This window comes from Paracoccidioides lutzii, assembly GCF_000150705.2.
Source record: "Paracoccidioides lutzii Pb01 unplaced genomic scaffold supercont2.56, whole genome shotgun sequence".
Taxonomy (NCBI): Eukaryota; Fungi; Ascomycota; class Eurotiomycetes; order Onygenales; family Ajellomycetaceae; genus Paracoccidioides; species Paracoccidioides lutzii.
In genome coordinates, this window is record NW_015441002.1 from 1 (window position 1) to 15,881 (window position 15,881).

General features: G+C 38.9%; 4 protein-coding genes across 4 annotated transcripts; 3 read left to right on the top strand and 1 right to left on the bottom strand.

The window, feature by feature from the left end:
- Nucleotides 1-2,790: 2,790 nt before the first annotated feature.
- On the top strand, nt 2,791-4,472 carry PAAG_08951 (hypothetical protein; the record flags this gene model as incomplete). The annotated part of the gene is made up of 4 exons (XM_002789076.1): nt 2,791-3,081; nt 3,195-3,410; nt 3,539-4,139; nt 4,267-4,472. The coding sequence occupies 4 exons, from the start codon at nt 2,791-2,793 to the stop codon at nt 4,470-4,472; spliced, it is 1,314 nt and encodes a 437-aa protein (XP_002789122.1).
- A 2,096-nt stretch (nt 4,473-6,568) lies between these two features.
- Nucleotides 6,569-7,625, bottom strand: PAAG_12661 (hypothetical protein; the record flags this gene model as incomplete). Its single annotated transcript, XM_015848124.1, has 4 exons — nt 6,569-6,897; nt 7,084-7,192; nt 7,276-7,354; nt 7,438-7,625. The coding sequence occupies 4 exons, from the start codon at nt 7,623-7,625 to the stop codon at nt 6,569-6,571; spliced, it is 705 nt and encodes a 234-aa protein (XP_015702258.1).
- A 1,593-nt stretch (nt 7,626-9,218) lies between these two features.
- PAAG_12662 (hypothetical protein) lies at nt 9,219-9,611 on the top strand (the record flags this gene model as incomplete). Its single annotated transcript, XM_015848125.1, has 2 exons — nt 9,219-9,461; nt 9,570-9,611. The coding sequence occupies 2 exons, from the start codon at nt 9,219-9,221 to the stop codon at nt 9,609-9,611; spliced, it is 285 nt and encodes a 94-aa protein (XP_015702259.1).
- Nucleotides 9,612-12,708: 3,097 nt separating this feature from the next.
- On the top strand, nt 12,709-15,872 carry PAAG_08954 (GTP cyclohydrolase; the record flags this gene model as incomplete). Its single annotated transcript, XM_015846678.1, has 10 exons — nt 12,709-13,216; nt 13,333-13,743; nt 13,844-14,200; nt 14,320-14,337; nt 14,427-14,473; nt 14,527-14,556; nt 14,665-14,717; nt 14,806-14,927; nt 15,031-15,101; nt 15,726-15,872. The coding sequence occupies 10 exons, from the start codon at nt 12,709-12,711 to the stop codon at nt 15,870-15,872; spliced, it is 1,764 nt and encodes a 587-aa protein (XP_015701599.1).
- Between the last annotated feature and the right edge of the window lie 9 nt (nt 15,873-15,881).

Here is a 15,881-nt window from a genome sequence, read left to right on the forward strand (position 1 = left end):
ATATTATTATAACTACTATATAGATATATTTTTTGATACTTATATTATATTTTATATAAATTTTTTTAATAAATTATTATAATTAAAAATTATTTATATAATAAACTAACTATATTTAATTAATTTAAAAACTTTAATTTAAATTTAATGATAATATTATATTTATTATATATAAAACTATATATTATTATTAATTTTTTTAATACTTTATTTATTATCATAAAAAATATTAATATTTATATAAATTAAAAAAATATTATAAAAAGCTATATTTTAACTTTTATGATATTTAAATTTTATTATTATATAATTTAAATAATACTATTAAAATAATATTTTAATTATTAAAATAATATTTTTATCTTATTTAAATACTACTGAAATAATATCTTTTATATTAAAATAAAATTTTAATTATTTTTATATTAAAACTTTTATTATTAAAGTTTATTCTATATAAAGTTTAATTTTTATATAATATTATTTTTTTTTTATAATTTATTTTTATTTTTATATATATTAGTTATTAGTTATTTTTACTAATTAATTTATTATATAAATTGATTATATTCAATTGATCTAAAAACTTTTATTCATATTAAAAAATAATATTATATTTATTATATATAAAGTTATATATTATTATTAATTTTTTTAATATTTTATTAATTATTATTAAAATTACTATTATTTGAATAATAATAAAGATAATTTTAAAAGACTTTATTATAATTCTTATAATATTTAAATTTTAATTTTATATAGTAAAAATAATATTATAAAAATAATACTATTAAAGTAATATTTTTATTTTATTTATATATTATTGAGATAATATATTTATCATTAAAATAATATTTTAATTATTTTTATATAAATTTTTTTATTATTAAAGTTCAACTTTTTATAATAAAAAATTAATTTTTATATAATATATTTTTTTTCTTTTATTATTTGTTTTTATTTAATTTTTTTTATTAAATTTATAATTATTAAAAAGATATATTTCTTTAAATTTTATAATATTTTTTATATAAATTTATTTTCATTAATTATTAAAATTTTATTATTTTCTAAAAAAAATTTTAATTAATAATTATTTAATATTATCATAAAAAATAATAGGTTAGAATAAAGGATTAAATAAATAATATATTATCATATATATAAATACTGCCGCGAATATCTATTTTAACAAGTAAAATATAATCACTTAATATAAAGAACTAATGTTTGCATTTGAAGACATAGCCACACTTGATGTGTATGAATCACCAATCACTATTGCAGCTGACTTGCCGAATGATCCACTCAATGGGCCTCTGAAAGAGAGAGGATGATGTGATAGGCTACCGCCTGATTGATCATAACCAAAACTTTACGCTCAGATTATTCTGTTTACACTCAGATTATTCTTCTTTCACAACCGATCTGCATAAAACTCCACACCCACCTCTCTAGCTTTTATTCTTCTTTTCTTTTTCTCTTCTAATAAATTCATCCTTTTCATTTTGTAAGAAAGTGCTAGGGCCGTATCCAGCAGCACGCCTGTTACGCTTAGTTAAGAGATCTAGATTAATTCTTAAAATCTGCGAATGTAAAGATAATCACTATCACTATTAAAAAGGAAGCAGTATCAGAATACATTTTGCTGTAAATGAGAAAGAAGAATTAGAAATATACAAAGAGATCTAGCTGTCAAATTCAGCATGACAGAGATTTCACTAGAGGAGAAGCGACTGAACATGCTGTTTGCTATTCAACCCCTCCTCACCCCCGCCAGCAGAGCGTAGGCCACGCATGCTAGAATACGGTGTCCTGAACCAAGTGCAATTTAATTCCAATCATTAACTAGCTTGCTGCTGACGGTGGATATTTTCAGGCGACAATCTAGTCGGTTGGCAGAATTCGAAACTGGTGTTTAGGGTGATCCGCTCGCTTAATGATCCCTGAGGAATCAGCATTTCCAAACTAGCGCCAGGTGCAGAGAGGCTAAACATTCAACTCTATCACAAGATGGCTAACCCACAAACTAATTTCCAATGAGCAGCAGCAGTATTTGACCTTGGGTTTCAAAAGTGTCAGGCCCATGGGTGAAAGCAGCTTGTGTCTTGTTTCCCTCAAAGTGGACACAGACATTCTGAGACAAGATATCCGAGTGTGCCAGCTTAAGGCTTCTTTGAACTAAGACCCTTTTTTCAACCCGCCGACTGTTTGAGAGACGGGGAGTTCATATACCCGCATCTGAACTGCAGCTGGACGTGGTTAAAAAGAGTTAAACTTAGCATAAAAATCGGGCCCACTTTTTAGAAGAACTCTATCACCCCTATCAGAAATAAACACAGGCTACTGGGTGCCACAGGCAGCCGGCCTCTAAAAAATCCAACTTGCCTGTTGAACGGGACAAGCCATGCGGCAGATCAGAAGGCTTGGGGGAGCACCTAGATGAAACAAAAAAATGGGAAATGGGCGTTTTTCTTTTCTTTTTTTTCCTTCTCTCTTGGAAGTTTTCTTCCCTGGGCTGACGCCCTCTTTTCATTCATTCTTCCTCTTCCTACCAAGATTGTTAACACAGGCATCATCTCTGTGTAATCGCACTCCCAACACTCTTATCGAGTGGAGATCGGTCACTCATAAATTGAAAGCTCTTTTCCTTCTTTTCCTTCTTCTTCTCTTCTTTTTTGTATTGTGTATTCGTTGTCACTGCGGTTATTCTTACGTAGCTTCTCCACTTCCCACCCAGCAAGGAGCTGCGTAACGCATGGTGGCAGCAAAAGGAACTTCACTTCCATGGTCTCACTACAGGTATTACGCAGTAGGCCTGCAGTTTTCGCTTTCATCTCCATCACCATTATACTGGGCTTGGTCAAGTTATCGCAGTCGCTGGACCACCGACCATGGACGAGATATACCTCTGCAGGCGGGCGGAAACCTGATGGTAATAGTTATTGGCCGGTTCAGCAGCAACCGCAACATGCACAACATGGAGAGGTCCTTGTTAAACCTACAAACGTCAATATCACAGGCATGGTATTCTATGGACGACGCAGTCGGGTCGAGTCGATGCATTGTTATGTTGAGGTTAGTTTTGGTTTTCTCTTATACTTTCATCGGCTCTCTCCACGAAATATACCATCGATTTCTTCTTCTCTTCTTTTCATTAATTCTTTCATATCGCTGATAAATTTGACTAGAGAAATCTAGTAGAGAATGGCGGTTGGCTGGATGAAGTGCTTTGGTTCGCCAACACAAAGAACAAAGAGGATCTCGCCTATCTCGATGAAATACTTAAGCGGTCCCCGCGTTACAAGAAAATCCCCCTGGACAAAACTGTCGGGTGGCCCGACTATGCAAAACTGTGGAGGGTGGTGAAAAGGGGTACAGTTTATGTGAAGATCGATGATGATATTGTACGCCTCCTTCCCCTGCCCTTACTCTAAGAATGATTCCCATTTTCAGTCCCAGCCCCGTACACGGCCCGCAGTCTCACTCTCACTCATTAATTCTCCAAATCTCATCGCTTACAATAATCAACCAGGTCTGGCTCGCCGACGACGCCATCCCACACATGGTCACCACCAAACTAGCAAACCCAGATAACTTCGCCGTCTCCGCCAACGTGATCAACGGACCCCCACTCAGCTTCCTCCATTTCCATCTAGGCGCGCTGCACCCATTCTTCCCGGAGCTGGAAGAACACGCCACCCACAAGAACCGCAGTGATTTGCAAAACTGGCGCCCGTCCAGCCACCCCTTCTGGGCCGGCAAGTCTGACTTCGAATGGGCGTTAGACGAAAAGCCACCATCTGGCAACACGCATCGCTGGCTCCGCCTCAAAGACGACAAGAGCCTCTGTCGCACCCCCGTCGCGAAACTGACGTATGACTTTTGGGGCCCGACGTATGAAAGTTGGGCAATTGCTGCGCAACAGCATTACTCTCTGCTGGAGAATATAGAACGTAATACAACGCATCTGTATAAGTTCCAACCGCCTTGGAATATGCAGGGGCAACGAATTCGGATTAACTGCCTTGCCATTTTAGGAGATGATGTTTTGGATACCGATGTGGAACATTGGCCGGATAATAGAGGGGATGAAGATATGATTGTTCTGGATTTGCCGAAGAAGTTGCAGAGACGTGAGTTCCCTGCCTTTTTGGTCCTTAAAAAAAGAGAGAAACGAAATATGTTTCCACAAGATTTTCACTCTTTTGGATCTCCTCTGACGAATTCGGGAACAAGAAACTAATGCTATCATATACACAGATGTCCTGGTTGAGGGCCGCGCTCTCGCTGCGCATTTTAACTTTATGCATCAAGCCAACCTCACGTCGACGGATTTACTCTCTCGGTACAACGCCTACGCAAAGGAAATGATCTGTAAGCCGCCGCCAAAACCAACACAGCAGCCGAAACCTAATCCAAATCCGGAACTGAAGAAAGAGCAGAAAAAGGAAAAAGAGCGGAGATAATTGTAATTACTGAATATATTTTTGTTTGTATATTCTATGTCTCCCTTTTCTTTTCACTTAACTCAACCCCGTTACCATCTACCTATGCAAAAATTTTCCAGCTTTGTTTTCGCCGCTTTTATTAACGGGGGATTTTATTTGGCCAAATATATTGAAATATTTTTCTTTTCTTTTTGCGAGTTCGCTAGTTTCGGTCAGACATTTGTTATGTTTTGATGATGTTACTGCACATAAGCAGAACGCCGATAAGTTACAAAAAGGCACTACGTGTTCACCGACAGATTCCATCCTATACACATCCATATTCGGGCAGGGGCATTTTTCATATTTAACGCTCTGACAACTTTTCAAGGACATCTGTGTTGATATCAGCGCAGTGACATAACCTCTTTATGAATGCGCATGCACGCACGAGCGTCCATCGTGTTTATTTTCGTACCGTGGTAATCTTAACCCCGCGGAATTGGTTTATTAGGCATTGTATAGGTATGTTGACTTCGCCCAAAGCATTTAATCACGATCTCATCCACTGAAATCTTTGAACCATGTGTGTAATATTTTCAGCAGGCAGTATGGAATTCTGTGGCTAATGACTCTACCTTATACCCTATTTTGGGGTTTCCGGCCGGCATGCCTCACGGGGATTTGATATGTGAATATACCACTTTATTTGCTCGAAACGGGTGCAACTCATATATTTTTGTATGGAATGAATAGGGCCTTGTTCCAGATTATTCCTCCAATATAGATCAGTCCGACAGGATCTATGAGCTCTCATATAGAGAAGAAGGCCCATAAAAACCTTTATTTCCGCCACATTGGTATTTTTGAAAGATCGTTGGTGAAAAGAAGGTTTGTGGTAGAAGCTGTAGTTGAAGATTCTTGATTTTCAGGTAATAATGAAGTTGATTCTATATCAACTTCTGCCTCAGAGAGCTCCGGAGCTTCATTTATCAGTGTCTCCATCATCTCTTTTCAATTTTGCAAAGAGATTAATGGAATTACTGATATTTTGAAAGCTTTCCTCAGAGAAAAATAAGGTAAATAGAGCGTAGAGACTATCAATATCAAAATTGACAGGGAAGATTGAGAACTGAATCTCACAAAAGAGGCTGCATTGGATGGAATTTTACTGACTCCAAAGATGGAATCTCTGCAATGATATCCTCAATTGCTCATTTTTTTCATCTCTTAGGTGTTTGTGTATGACCTGGAGAATAAATTAATTAGCTGGCCCATAAGATTTAATTTTTATATGGAGTATAACCACTGGGTTTGATAAGGTTTTTTGGATGGATTTCATGATGAAGAGAAGGCACTGAGAGGCAGGCAGGTTGGGCAGCTTCAAAACACGTTGAATTCCTTACGTCATCTGCCAGCCCAATGAGGAATCGCATCGCGAATCAGTGGATTTAAAAGACCAATTACCATCCATACACAATTACATGGGATCTTACTGGTTACTGAATGGCGCCGGTGCAAAATTCCATACACTAAATGAAACCACGCTAATTGAGCATGAACTTACGGACGAGGGATTATTTTGCTCCGCTCGGTCAATGCCAACATTCCGACAGACCATCACCCACTCACTGTAACTATCAGCAAACCTCCCCACTTCCCCTAGCCTTCGCCCCATAAAACCAAAAGGCAAACGGAAGAGAAACATTCATCACCGCAAAAGCGCCAAACATGCTAAACGCCCACTCATTCCCCCAGCCGCCTTATACATCGGGCGGCACAACAAGCGGGAATGCAGCGGAAGAGATACTGTGAGTAAAAGGTCTGAGTAGCCAGCGCTGGCGCTCCACCGCGGGAAAGTGTGTCGATGAGATAGATAGTTTAATGAGCTGGTGAATAGCGTGTGGAAACCGAATCCCATCAGAAAAGCGTCGTCTTATCATGGTAGCTATCCGTGGTAAATCTTCTTGTGAGATTCAATTGATGACGAAGAGACCTCACAGTGAAGATAACAGATGCTATCATCATAGATACCAGATGCACTTCTGGGACGGATTTATTTCCATTTGCGCTGCATGCGTTGTTGTAGTAGGTCTGGTTTCAAAGGCTGACGATTCCACCCAGTTTCAGACTTATTAGGAGTGCGAGAAGCCAGTTCCAGCCCCGAGTTTACGAGAAGATGACAGGGAAAGATACGAGGCTGGCGTCGAATACGCTGTAGATGAATGAAACGTAAGACGGTGATGGCGAAGCAGATTGGTGTCATTAGCAGCTGAAGGGGGCGCAGGCCAAATTTGATCGTTAACTATTAGTTCTTTGACCGAGATGGTGTTTTCTTTCCATTCCGCGTGCAATGAGGGGTTGCCAGTGGGATCGCGGGGTAGTATAAGGATTTGTAGAATCCCGTTGTCGAGGATGGTGAAACTAACTGAAACATCTGATGAACTAACTATCGAAAGAATGACTAGAACTCACATACGTCGCCCAATCTCCAATTAACACCACGATAGATCATCGCGCCGCCAACAAAGCGGGCACAAGTGCCTTGATGTCTCGATGTCTCATACATCCTTGTCAAAGCTGCTGATGGCTCTCTCTCTCCTCCCCCTCCTCCTTTGAGGCCTATGTGCTTTCAAAAATACCGGCCTACCGCAGACAACAAGTGTATAGCCAACAAAAGTATTGCCTTGTTGCGGTATATCCAAGATATCAACAACTACACTCCTCCGTACATGTAATGGGTGCCGATCCAAAGAATCCTGTGAAAAAACTGGGTAACAAGGACGGTCTGGATATCCTTTGCAGTCGCGGTGCTGGCTCCTCTACAAGCGATCTCACGTACCCCAAAATTAAGGAGACTTGTTCCAATTACAGGGGAGACATGGAATTCAGCTGCGATCTGGCTGTTGCTAGAGGCATATCTGCATATCGCAATAGTTATAGTACGAACTTCACAACTAATCTTGATAACTTCTTGAATGCCATGGGAAAACAAATCCCTTACATAGCACAAGCCCAGACAGATCCGAAACTCATCAAGCCGTAAAGCGCACTGGTAACGAATTTTTTGGGAAATGGCCAGTTGGCGGGGTTGAAAGGGTCATCAGATCCATTGAAGTGCACGACATCAGCAGAATGTGAACCGAGAATAATATCTGAGGGGGATTTCTCTGCAGCTGATGATTCGGCCATAATACAAGCGCGAGAAGGCAATTCCGCCTCTCACCCTGGAAAGATGAAGAGGGGAAGAGGGGTAGAGAGCCCTTCACAAAGTCCATAACCAGAAGTTAATTGGGGAGAAGCCGTACTTCATAGCCGCGTAACATACAGGTCAACCGCCCCGAAGATGCACTGATGCACTGTCCGTCTGGCTGCTTGCGGAATTGCTTAGTATGTGAGATAATTTGTTAGCTGACAATTGCGGGTTTTTAACCCTTGCAGGGGAGCGGCATCACGAAACAACGTGCTACAACCCTCCGGCAGAAATACTTGAGATGCCATCAGGGATGTTTTGACGCTGATATCTCACGCAGAGTGGCGAGACCGGGTATTTCGCCGGGTAAAAAAGAAACGTTGATTCCAGGTTCCCTCTCGCAAAAACGCTTCCCGAGTCTCGGGAGAGGTGCATGCATATTGTTACTATCCCATTTTTCCCTGATAAATGCACCCTACTTTCGTTTCCTCTGCGTCACATTTGACTACGATCATGTCTCTGTGTTACATCATTCAGACCTGCAATCTTTCTTCAACCTCGGGAGACGTTAACGTCATTTGCCCAATATTAAATGTAGATTCGAAGTAATATCATCTCACGTCATATCTATCCTTGCCCAATCTCTTCAGCCCACTTGGATGGGTACTACCTTAGAGCCGTTTACCGAGATAGGCCATGTCGGTATCCGATAATTTGCAACGGTAGGACTCTGCGATGCCCATGCGAAGAGTATTTGGACAGTTGATGAGGCCAATGAAAAACCAGGGGGATTTGGTAATACGGACACAAAGGTGGACAACGCACCCTTCAGACTGTTCCTCCTTCCCCTCCGACACTGATACGCGTAGATGTGTCCAGGAATTTCTAGATTCCTTGTCAATATCTCTCATCCACTTCCGGCGCCAAAGCTGATTATCTCCATTTCATAAAGGGTTTTCTTCATAATTTCACCCTATTCCTCCATCCCCCCCTTAGCCTCTCGACTGCTCCAATCATAATCACAATTCAACGACATATATCACAACAAAAACCCTGCAAATGCCAGAATGAGAAATTTCCTAAAAGGAAGTCCAAACATCTGAGGGGAGTCAAATATCCTCGGGATCCTATGGCAACGGCGAGCATGCTCTCATGCAGGACACGCTCTCCATCACAGTTTCTGACTGCATATAATCAAAAAATATATATCAACAACGACAATGACAACGACACCCTCTCTAACTTTTTTGGGATGACCGTCCCCCGCTCGCTGAAATACAAATAGATCAGAACTTGGGCTGTAACACAGCATATATGTCCGTTCAAATATGGGGTTACGCAAGGAAGGCCTGAATTTGCTGAATGCGAGATCCCATATAACTACATAGGGCTTGGAACCTCCCGCACGAAGCCCCATCGCCTCTCCCCCATCATACAAAATTTCCCGTATCTTCAAACCCTTTGCAGCAGGCTTCATCTCTCCAATTCACTCCTCGCCCGACCAAAACTCCACGATGGGCGTCATCACCTAGCCCCCCTCCATCTCCATCCAGCACAAGGGAAAGCAAGTCCCCGTCTGCTCCCTCGAGAGCATGAATCACTCGCGCCTCCTCTCCCAGGAGCCCAAAGAGGTTCAGAAGCTTCTTCGCTGCTGCCAGTCGTCGTCGTTCTTCTTCTATCTGGACCTGCAGGATATCGATGGACGACGGATCATGGGTGATAAAGAGGCATTGCTAAAGGCAACGAAAAGGATTTTCAATAGTCCAATTAAGAAGAAAATGGGTGCTGGACACCCATTGCAGAATCATGGGTATTGTATAGTACATTTTGAAAAGGTATATAAAATATTCAATGCTAAGTTATTTACAATTTTAAAAAGTATTTACAGTAGTTTATAAACTTGTTTTTAGAAACTATCATTAAAAATAAATGAATCTTTATAGACAGTCAAGCAGCAGTTGAAAAACAAAAAATATAAGATTTAAAAAACAGTAAAAAAAATTAAAATTGCAGACAAAGACATTCAGATTTACTTATTTTAAATATCAATATTTAAAAAATAAGATAGCAGATTTGATAGCAAAAAATAATATTGAAACTTGAAAAATAATACAAAATTTATTTTTTAAACTTACATGAAGAGAAAGATAAAAGAACTCTATGTCATTAAATGAACTGAGTTTAAGAAAAAAAGAGAGTTGTTCAGTATATAAAATATGAGATGTAAGTTTAAATAAAGCTTTTTTTCAATAATGTATAAGAATAAATCTTTCTTTTCTATAATAAATTGAAAGTTGAACATGACTATTTTAAATTTTATTGAAAAAGAATTAAAGATTTCACAAGCTCAAATAAATATATTTTCTATATTTTAGTTGAAAATATAAATCATATTATAATGAAATGTTCATTAAATAATGATGTTAGAAAGAAATTAAAGAAAAAATATATATCAGTTAAATATACTATTTCTTTTTAAAATTGAACTGAGAATAAAGTTTTTAATTGATTATATTGAGAAAATAAAAACTATCTCTACAGAATAGTTTTTAAAATTAAATAAAATCTTTATTTAATTTATACTATTAATAAATATCAAAGTTTGAGAATCATCTCATTTTAAATATTTTTATTATTATTATTACACTCTCTATCATTAGTTTATTGATATATATATACATATATTATTATTGATTTCTTTATTATAATTTTATTATTAATAATAAAAGTATGAAGGTTTTTTTTTTCTGAAATTTTAACACAATTATTTTTCCTACTAGTTATATTGTTTTCTTTTACTATTTAATTTTTATTTTCATCTGTTCTTTCTATTTTTATAAATTTTTATTAAATTTAATATGTATAACAATGATTTTTATAATATATCTATTATTGTATTATTCTAAAATAAAAGTATATAACATATGTTCTAAATTATATGTGTATATACTAAATTTATAAGATAATCAAAATCTAGTATAACTAAAATGTCATAGTCATTGACTTTATACACCTCAAATGAATAATAATAATAATAATAATAAATTCATTTTTTGTTTTAAAAGAAGTGCTAAAGCTGTATTTGATAACATATTTGTAATATTAATCATTGAGCAATATGAGTTATTAGATTTTTTTCTAAAACAAATATCTAAGTGAGCAATCATTTATCTACTGTAGCTATTTTAATGCTCAGTTTGATTATCAGAGTATGTTTAGCTTTTCAGATATTTAGCAGCTTTATTGCTATGATGTCATTGTCTATGGCGTTGTCTACTGGGCTACAGAAACTGCTAGCAACCGCCTAGTAACCGCCTAACGGAAATGAGTATATAAGGAGATCCATTCCCAGGCCCCTTCTTTTGGAAATCACCTTAGTATTTGTTGAAATAACTTACCTAGTTGGCAATCGAACTCCCGTTCATCTGCGCTTAGATTGAAGCCGTAACAATTACTAGAAACATTTAAGAATATATTTTATTTTCTTCACTATTTATTTATTTAAATTTTGAAATTATTTAAAATACTAATCTACATTATTATTAATTGACTTAAAAAAATAGTTTTCAAATTAAAAATTATTTATAATAAGTAATAATTATATACTCTATTACATTTAAAAAATAATTATATATTTATAATTAACAATGATAATATTATTAATAATTATTTAACTTAATTATAATTTTTAAATATCAAAAATATAAAGTATAAAAATCTATATTTATAAAAATTTAATTAAAATATTATAAAAAGATTTAAGATAAAGGATATATTAAAATAATCATTATTATTAAATATTTAAATAATTACATTATAAAATTTTTAAATTACTATTATAATTATATATAAAGTTTAAAATATTTTTCTAAAAGAAACTTCAATATTATTTATTATTTTAAAGTTTAAATTTATATTGAAGTTTATTAATAATTGATAATTTTTTTTTAAATATTAAATATTTTCTGAATATATATTATTGACATGATATGATATTTTTAAATTGATATTTTTTATAGACTTTTCGCTAATTTTACAATTAAAAAAAGTTATATATATATATAGTAATATTTTATTAATATACTGGATTTTTTATAAGAATAGAGATGTAGTCTTGTTATTAATATTATTTATCTATGACACTTTTCAAGAGTAATCTAAAATAAGATAAGTGTGCTGATAAGTGATTGTCAAATATTAATATTGAATAAATCAGAAGACATAACTTTTTAGTTTTATTGTTGTCTAACTGCAAGTAACAATTGCATTAGTTATTTAAACTGAGTAGGTTAATTTAGAGCTGACTAGTTGTAGTTTTAGCTCTTCACTTTAATTGAAGAGCATGTTTACGGGAAGAGATAAAATAGTATACAAGTGTATTTATAACTCATTAAACATTAAGAAGAGTATGTATGTACCTAACTCCGATACGCTGTGTCTCCTGTGTCTATTCCTTGAAAGGCAAGAAGAATGTCATTGATTGTGGATCGGATTAGAACTGAGAGCTTGAAACTTGGAACCCTGAGCCGGAGCTGGAGCCCGAGTGGATCCTGGGGAACTAAGTAGTTCGTTCCCGTCATTCTATTTAACTATCACATCACGGCGAATCTGGGGTCAATAAACCCGGATAATGATCCCCTCTCCACCCTCTCTACCCTCTCTACCCTCTCCACCCTCTCTACCCTCTCCACCTGTCCTGTGCTTTGAACAACAGCAACAAACACAGAAGCTAAACCTATCTAACTTACTAACCTGCTATCCTGTTCTCAAATCTATAACCACCCTTTAACTGTCTCTTCAAATAATGCACTCTACATCTTCTGGCTGTTAGAAGCTGCAACCACCAAGCTTAGGCTCCACACCGCAGTCATCGCATACGCCCGCCACGTATGTAATACCACTTACCGTCACCACTCACTCCCTTGCTGAAGCTGAAGGCGGAAATCTAACATTCACCAGTGAATCGTACCACCAGCTCGATATCCATCTCACCATTCCACACATCTGCACATCCATAACCACCGCCATCTACAAACATACATCCATTATCTTTCCACCAAACCCTCAAAATATAACTATACAATGACAACCCCCTCCATAAACCCAGACGACACCCTAGGTGAAATCCTCTCAGCCCTCACAAAGATCCAACTCGACAACTCCCAGCTCGCCAACTCAGTCGAGAACATCAAGGGGCGCGTTGCACTGCTGGCATCCTCATCTCACCGCAACAACTTCGCCGCTGCGGATGATGAAACAGATGCGGATCATGATGCAATAACAGCGAAAGTCGATGGTGGCCAAGCAATATCTAGTAGCGCCTCCGTTGCTATTGGGAATGCAGTGGAGGCGGAACAGGGGTCTACTCCAGTTCCAACCAGCACAAGTGTGAGCCCGTTGATGGGTCTAGATGCTGGTACCGGTACCAGTACCCCTCGCAAATCGACAGCATCGTCCCGTATCATCCTGACAACATACCCCGGGCAATCTGGCATAAACCCCATCGCCATGGATTGGGGGAACCCGGATCCCATCAAGCGGGGCCCTGTCGTAGTGAGCAGGCATCCCAGCACTGTCAAGAGAAGAAACGGTTAGTCCAAGCCTCTCTAAAAGCAGTTTTGATTTCTTTATAACCCTGTCTGCACAAGTGAACACCAGAATATTAGATATACATGAACTAACCCCCCCTGTGTTCAAAATCCACAGCAATCGGCGCCCACGGCGGCTGCTATAGCATCTACTACGCCCTCGCTGTCGCTAGCAAGGACATAAACATCGACCATCGCCCTGACTTCACCAACACTGAGCCCCCGGTCAACCTTGGACCATTCCTGCAATGGTCTGACCGGCACAAGATCGTCTCCATGGATCCATGGGGGCACCGGGCACCCTGGGACTTTACGCATATGATCAAGGAAGGTGGTGTGGATATACGGCCCACCATCGCGATTACAAAGGCGCATATGAAGCTGCCTGAGCTTCGTCAGAGTGTTGAGAGCGGGCGGTTGAAGGTTGATGGGAAGATTTGTCTGAATGAGAGTGGGGAGTTGGCGGTGACGAAGGTTGCTGTTGAACCCGTTTGGTATTTGCCCGGTGTTGCGGAGAGGTTTGGAATTGGTAGGTTGCTCTCTCTCCCCCCGCCTTCCTCCCTATTACGAAATACGCTGTTATCTGTCTCTCCATCTATCTGTGTATATCTAACAAACCCTCAACCCAGACGAAGCAACCCTACGCCGCTCCCTCTTCGAAAACACCGGCGGCTCGTATCCAGAACTAATAACACGGGGCGACATCAAGCTTTTCCTCCCCCCCATAGGCGGCCTAACTGTCTACTGCTTCGGCGACCCAGCTAAGATGTCTGACCCCAGCGTTCGACTGGCCCTGCGCGTACACGACGAATGCAACGGCAGCGACGTCTTCGGGTCCGATATCTGCACCTGTCGGCCCTATTTAATATTTGGGATTGAGGAGGCGGTGAAGGAGGCGCAGCGGGGCGGGAGCGGGGTTGTGATTTATTTTAGGAAGGAGGGGAGGGCGTTGGGGGAGGTTACAAAGTATTTGGTTTATAATGCGCGTTAGTATTTTTTAGCTGGCTGGTTTGCTGGCTAATTTCTGTTCCTGTCTCCGTTCCCTGGTTTTGGGGTGCTTGTTTGTTCCATTTGACTTTTGCTAATGAGGTGCGCATGTACATAGGGAAGCGGGGATCTGATCGTATGTTCCTTTTTCGGTTTCTTTTTTTACCCCTTGTCGGAGGGAGTGTGGAGTGTAATGACGGACACACGGAGCTAATGAGAGTGTAGGCGCCAGCGAATACTTCAAACGAACCGAGAATATCGCAGGCGTTAAGGTACGTAACTCACTGCTCAGTTGCAATTGCTCGATATCTAACATATCCTCCAGGACATGCGTTTCCAAGCTCTAATGCCAGATGTACGTAACTCCCTGCAAAATCTCACAATATACGAAGCATATCCACCTATATAATCCAGTCATCCATCCATTCAACCTTCCTGACCAAATTACCCACAACACCCTTAGATCCTCCACTGGCTCGGCATCACCAAAATCGACCGAATGCTAAGCATGTCAAAGTAAGTCCCGTCCCATCCCTTGCCTGTGAGAGCAGATAAAACACCACGCCACCACTATGAACACGCTACTAACTCAACCGCCCCACAGCATGAAACACGACGCCATTGTCGAACAAGGCATCCCAATCCTCGAGCGAGTGCCTATCCCTGATGAACTGATACCGGAAGATAGCCGGGTGGAGATCGATGCGAAGATACATGCCGGTTATTGTAAGGAAGGGAATATTGCATCCCAACATCCCTTCAATTTCCTTTTATGGGTTTGTTATTGGGTTCAAATTGCTAATGGCGCTGTTAATGCGCGATGATGCAGTTACCACCGGCAAAGTCATGAGTATGGAAGAGCTTTCTCAGGTGCAGGGGCGGGCGTGGGAGGATGTTGATGTAAGTTGATTCCATTTTTCCTTTGGGGTTGAGATCCGTATGGTCGTTTACGGGTGAGCTTTGTATTATTGATGCTGAATGTCTCTGTAGCATTGAGGGGGAGGAAGATCTAGGTCTAGGTCCAGGTCTAGGTGCGGTCCGTATATCGTTGCAGAGGTGGTGTATGGAAGGCATGAACCGTTCGCAGGAACAGAAGGTGTGGGACCAAGCAATGCCTCTTAACGACGCATATGCCATATGCCACTTTTTTTTTCCACTTTCCCTTCTTTCACGATCATTTGCATACCATTCGGGTAGAACTTTTTCCACTATTTGGATATCCGTGAATTCGATTAAGATACGATACCCAGGGTGTTCGTAGATGTTTAAAATGGAAATATCTGGACTTTAGACATAGGCAACTAGAATTACGTTTTAATTACTTTGGATATCCCATGCATTGACTCCATTGTCCACCAATCAATCCGCACAAGAAAGCATCATAGATATATTCATCCAACTGTTATCCCGCCCTTCCCATCTCCCGATGTTCTCTTCTGAGGCCCATGCCAAGAAATAGGGTTAGCTGGATAAGTTGCGTCTTCTTACATAATACAAACTAACCTTCTATGGCTAGCGGCCCAGGGCTCGCTTAGCGGGAAATTTGTGTGGGATTTTCCTTATTCAACATCAAGTGGACGAAGTCCTATGATTGTCCCTAATCTCCAACATCTCGACAACCCGACCCCTCGACCCCTGGCTCCATTCAAGGCCCCGGATGCGATAATCTGATCTGTCTTT